At 40.1% G+C, this 4,816-nt stretch overlaps 1 protein-coding gene across 1 annotated transcript in view; it reads right to left on the bottom strand.

Moving 5' to 3' along the window:
* The window catches only part of RCL1 (RNA terminal phosphate cyclase-like 1), a 26,862-nt gene that overhangs the window by 10,856 nt on the left and 11,190 nt on the right, over window positions 1–4,816 (bottom strand). Inside the window, exons 5-6 of the mRNA XM_009890654.1 lie at window positions 3,000–3,125; window positions 16–172 (exon numbers count right to left, since the gene is read on the bottom strand). Of these exons, the coding sequence (XP_009888956.1) occupies window positions 16–172; window positions 3,000–3,125 (283 nt within the window). The remainder of the gene's footprint in view (window positions 1–15; window positions 173–2,999; window positions 3,126–4,816) is intronic.

The raw sequence follows: 4,816 nt of genomic DNA, 5'->3' as shown, positions 1-4,816 counted from the left end.
GTATTGGCCACTTACCCTGTAGACCTCCTCAAGCAACAGCTTAGCACAATTCTGGCCAAGTTCCTCGGGAAGCACAGCTGCTCCCTGGCCCTGAGGGTTTGAGGCTAGTTCAGCACTGAGAATAGTGCCGTTGATGGTTTCTGCAGTCAGGCACATGCCAAAACCTGGTGATCTGAAAGAAAGGGAAAAAGTACATTTGGTTTAGGGCAAAAATAGAGTAGTGAGCCAAGAACTACTCCCAGCCAACCTCCTCCAGTCAACAAACAGCTCCGCTCACAGGACAATACTGGGAATGTGAACTTGCTGACAAATTTCCTGTTCTATAAATTTGATTCACCCTGGAATAAACATTAACATCAGTATTCAAAAGTTGAACCCAGTACCACTCGCCCCAAACCCACTGTGCTGGCTGTTCCTGGCACAAACTCTTTAAAAAGCAAAAAAGGAAGGAAAAAAAAAAAAGATAAAACACCTAAACCTCAGAAATATCCCCCTCTATTAAGAAAAATAGTGTCTTTCTAATTTATTTAATTCATGTTAATGAATTCAACACTTCAAAGGTATCTGGAGTTTCTTCTCTGCAACATTCAAAACAAAACCTAACTTTCTTTAGGGATCAAGCTCTTTACCTGGAAGCTTCAATATTTAGCAAGATTAGACCATATCCATTGCAGCAAGCAGGAGAATTAAAAAAAAAAAGTTTCATCCTCGTTATTTGTATTTCAAATCACTTCTTTTCCTTTTCCGTTCAATACCATCCAAATCATAACTGTGTAAGAATTCTGAATGTACAATTTGAAGAAACAAAAAATTCAGAGCTTAGGCTCCTACAAAATGCTACTGTGAGAGTAAAGAAACATTTTTGCTACAAGAAAGTCACAGATGGCTGAGTACAGCTTGCTAAGAAATCAGAAAGTTGTGGGGAAGGGGGGAAAAAAAAAAAAGTCACTAGATCTTCTTATTTATAGGCTCTGGAAGAGCACCAATAGCTAGCCATTCAAAATAAGGTTCACTTAACTTCCCACAGTTCTGGACTCCTGCTGCCTCTGCCACCCAAACTTTTTAATTAAAATAGTCCCACTGACCCAAAACTGTAAGGAATGTCACCAACATCAACAAACCACAAAAATCAAACCCCAAACATCAATACAAACAAACACTCCCAGTGCCAGAAATACAACAGTGCCTCCAGAGGCATTAGGGTGGGAATGAAAAGATACCAGTGGTTCCCACCCATATTGAACTGCCTGCACTTGCTGAGCAACACAGAAGGTATGTTAAAGATGTTTTTCTTCTCCTATCCTTCATCTGAGAGACAGAGATCTAGACAGCAAGCCAAGAACAGGGTCAAAGATGCTATTTTTTGGACAAGTATCCTTTAGTAACTATACCCACTGGCAGATTTTGTTAGTGTTCAGTAGCACGTGGCAATCTGCCTAAATAAGAATGAAAATCATCCAGTGCCCCATGTATGTGCAGACAGTATTAGGAAGCATCTGCACAAACTTTTTGCTGCAAATGCTCGAAACAGAACCTGGAAGTTTCTGTTTAGAGAGACATTATAGGTGGCAGAAGACACTCAAATAATGTATTCCCTGAAGGTTTTGGCACTGTGGAAGGTATATATTTCAACTCTTCATATTCTGAAATCGAGACTTGGTTTGGGCTGGGCGCAAATAGGCTGAACTAGTCCTTGCTGGTCTTACTCATCACCAGAGACATCACTGGAAACAACAAGGCATATTGCTTTCCTTCCTTGTCCTGCCAAGACGCACACACAAACAGCCACTGGGAACCAGGTAATAAAAAAGCTTTGCCAAAGTGGCACAATGTTAGTATCAGGTATACCGCAATTGCACTGGCACCATGCTTATGCTGAATGTGACAGCACAGCAGCATCAGAAGCTACAGGCACCAGCAACATGGACAGGGATTCAGTCCCTCTTCCCGTGCTATTATTTATCCCTCTGCATGGGCTACCCATGCAAGTAGTGAATGTAATGCCACTGCCCCAATTCATTTGACTTTTCCACTTTATAGACAGACAAAAAACAAAATAAGACCTCAAAAACTCACAGCTCCTGGAAGTTTTCACAATTCTGATCAGCGCTAACAGTCTGGAGCCGTAAGATTTACTAACCCAGGGTATTAAACATGATGAAGGATTGGAAAAGAGGAAAACCACTTAAAAGTGAATCAACAATTATTAGATTTGTAAACTTCCAAACCTAACAAGTTTTCTTTAAGGTAATATTTCAAAAAACAGAAACAGTGAATGTGCATGCTTGCATTTGACATACAGACAGAAGACAAGCAAATTAGTTATCCAGAACTTCTTCAACCTCGACCAAAAAGTGACAAGAGGACAACAAAGCTGACAGGTATCAGTAAAGTTGTCTGAATCCATCCATCACTTCTGTGTTCTGCTAGCAAACAAAATCTGTACAGGAAGTACAGTAAATTAATGTCTCAATTTTCCAGTCCTCACCAGTGAAAGGGCACTTTTTTAGCCATTTATGTAATGGTAAAGCAGAAGACAACCCATACAGCTCAAATACTTTCCAGAACAGTTTGGTCCCATCCTTAACACTACCATTTCCATCAGAAAGTGTACGGTCAAGTTTGAATGTGTGTTTTCACAACTTACCATGATACCTCTGATCTTAATCTCACTTCAAAGCAACAGGTTTAAAATTGAAGTGAGCTCAAGTTGCCTTTAGTGGCAATAAAGATGTACTACATTCCTTGTTTAAAAAAAAAACCAACCACCAAACAAAAAAAACCACACACACAACTTCTATCCCTGTACCACGAGTAAAACAAATGTATGCAGTGAATAATTCATTTTTTTTTTTTCAACTGGAATTGAAATATTTATTTCAAGTCAGCAAAATAGAAGATCGTGGTCTAAAATTCAACAAAGTTACAGATCATAACACCCTAGCAGATGAATCAATGCAGAATTACTTATCTGTTCTCTGTGAATACTGGATACTCACTTGCCAGAGCTGACCCCCTTCATATGATCTGTGTAGATATAAATGTCTGGAAGGAATTTATTCAGGATGCTCCTTGCAGATTCCACCATTCTGTTTGCCATCTGTGGTGACACTCTGACAGAGTATCTACATTTCCAAGCTAAGGAATTAATTGTGGTCACAAAAGAAATTTAAACCAGAGACTGAACAAAAGTGGCCGAGAGGTCCCAATGCTTTATTTCAGAAAATCTGGTTTTGTCCTGTACATCCATTCATGAGCCCTGGTCCATTTCGCTGTACTTAGGGAAGCACACGTGCGTTAAGTGCTTTCTACAGTGTTTTCACTGATATACCTTGAAGTGAGGTACACAGAACATGTGCAGAAGAACAGCTTATTATGACATCTACCTTAAAAATGTCCTTCAATAATTTTAAGTTGCTGTTCCATCATCCTGTGCTTTCCTATGACGGAGAAAGCCCTTTGTACTCTGCTCCTCATATACTATTAAAAGATAGTGATGGGTGAAATTTTTCTGAGTTAGCAACAAGAAATCCTGTCTTTCTATTTCTATCAGGGAGAAACTGGGTAGATGAAATTAAAGACAAATGTTTTAACAAAAGAAAAAAATAATTTTAAAAGGCTAAAAAAAAAAAAGTAAATCTTTGGTCTCTCCAACTATTTTGCAGTGCTGTAACACTATCAGGTTCACTGGTTCTCTAGTCACTCAGCATGTGAGGATAACGGTTCCAGGGAAGAAGATATTACCACCTTCCTGCTCAGCCCAACACACCTCCTCACAGTACACGAGAGGAACGACCTTTGTGCCCTTTTACTCAGATAGTGCTCCAGAGATATTCCCAACAGATCTTCAAATGTACAAAGCCCCTTGTGCTCCACATTCCACCCCAACTATAATGCAGACTCATGCTCTGCACATTTAACTACACATCTGCACCTACATGCACACAGCAATGCAGAGAAACACCGTCAAACCACCCAGCTGGCAGAAGGGAATTTCCTTTTCTACGTTTCTATTGCATGCTCTTGTGGAGTAGGTAAACCAAAAGCTTTAAGATCTTAAGGGCAAAACCAGTAAATAATAATCAGAAAACTGATTGTTCTGCACAGTTGGTACGCTCAATATTTGGGATGACTATGAAAAGTTGTTGCAACACAAGCTCCCCAGCTGTGAGGAAGCAGAACTGCTCAGCTGAACCTTGAAGGGACAAAAATGCACACATAAAAGACCTAAGCACTTATCCTTCCAGATGTTTTGTTTTCTACTTGCTTGAAAGACCACTTAGCGCGACACTAAAATGAGACTGCATCTCAACAGGCTTACTAATGGCAAACCTTTATCCCCGAGAAAAGGCCCAGGAAAACCTAAAGAAAAGACGAAGTTCAAAAATCTGTAGTTCACACACATTGGCCAAATCCAGTCAAAGTGGCCCACAATGATGTTGTGTATTAATGTCAATTTAGAAAAAAAAAAAAGCCACTAAAACCATGATCATCATTTCCTCTTCACACAGAAAACAGAGGACTGAACTACTTAATACAGAGGTGGATGGGGGCATAAGGAAATTACTTTCTTCATGCAAAGACCATGACAAACACCACCTAAAGCACACTAAGCTGCCTCCTTTGTTATTCTGCAGCACGTGCACCCAGTAAAGTTGCTCTCACTTGGCAATGCTGCACTCATCCAAATGCTGCTGTTGGAAACACAGGTCAAGGCATGCTGTTTTCACACAAAATTATGACAGTAAGCCATACAGTAAAAGGAGGAACAGACTGCAAGTCTGCACCTTTGACAGGAAACCTGCCCCCATTCCTG

The sequence above is a fragment of the Charadrius vociferus genome, unplaced genomic scaffold, assembly GCF_000708025.1.
Source record: "Charadrius vociferus isolate BGI_N301 unplaced genomic scaffold, ASM70802v2 scaffold188, whole genome shotgun sequence".
Taxonomy (NCBI): domain Eukaryota; kingdom Metazoa; phylum Chordata; class Aves; order Charadriiformes; family Charadriidae; genus Charadrius; species Charadrius vociferus.
The sequence above is the reverse complement of the archived record's forward strand: the minus strand, read 5'-3'. Positions and strand labels throughout refer to the sequence as shown.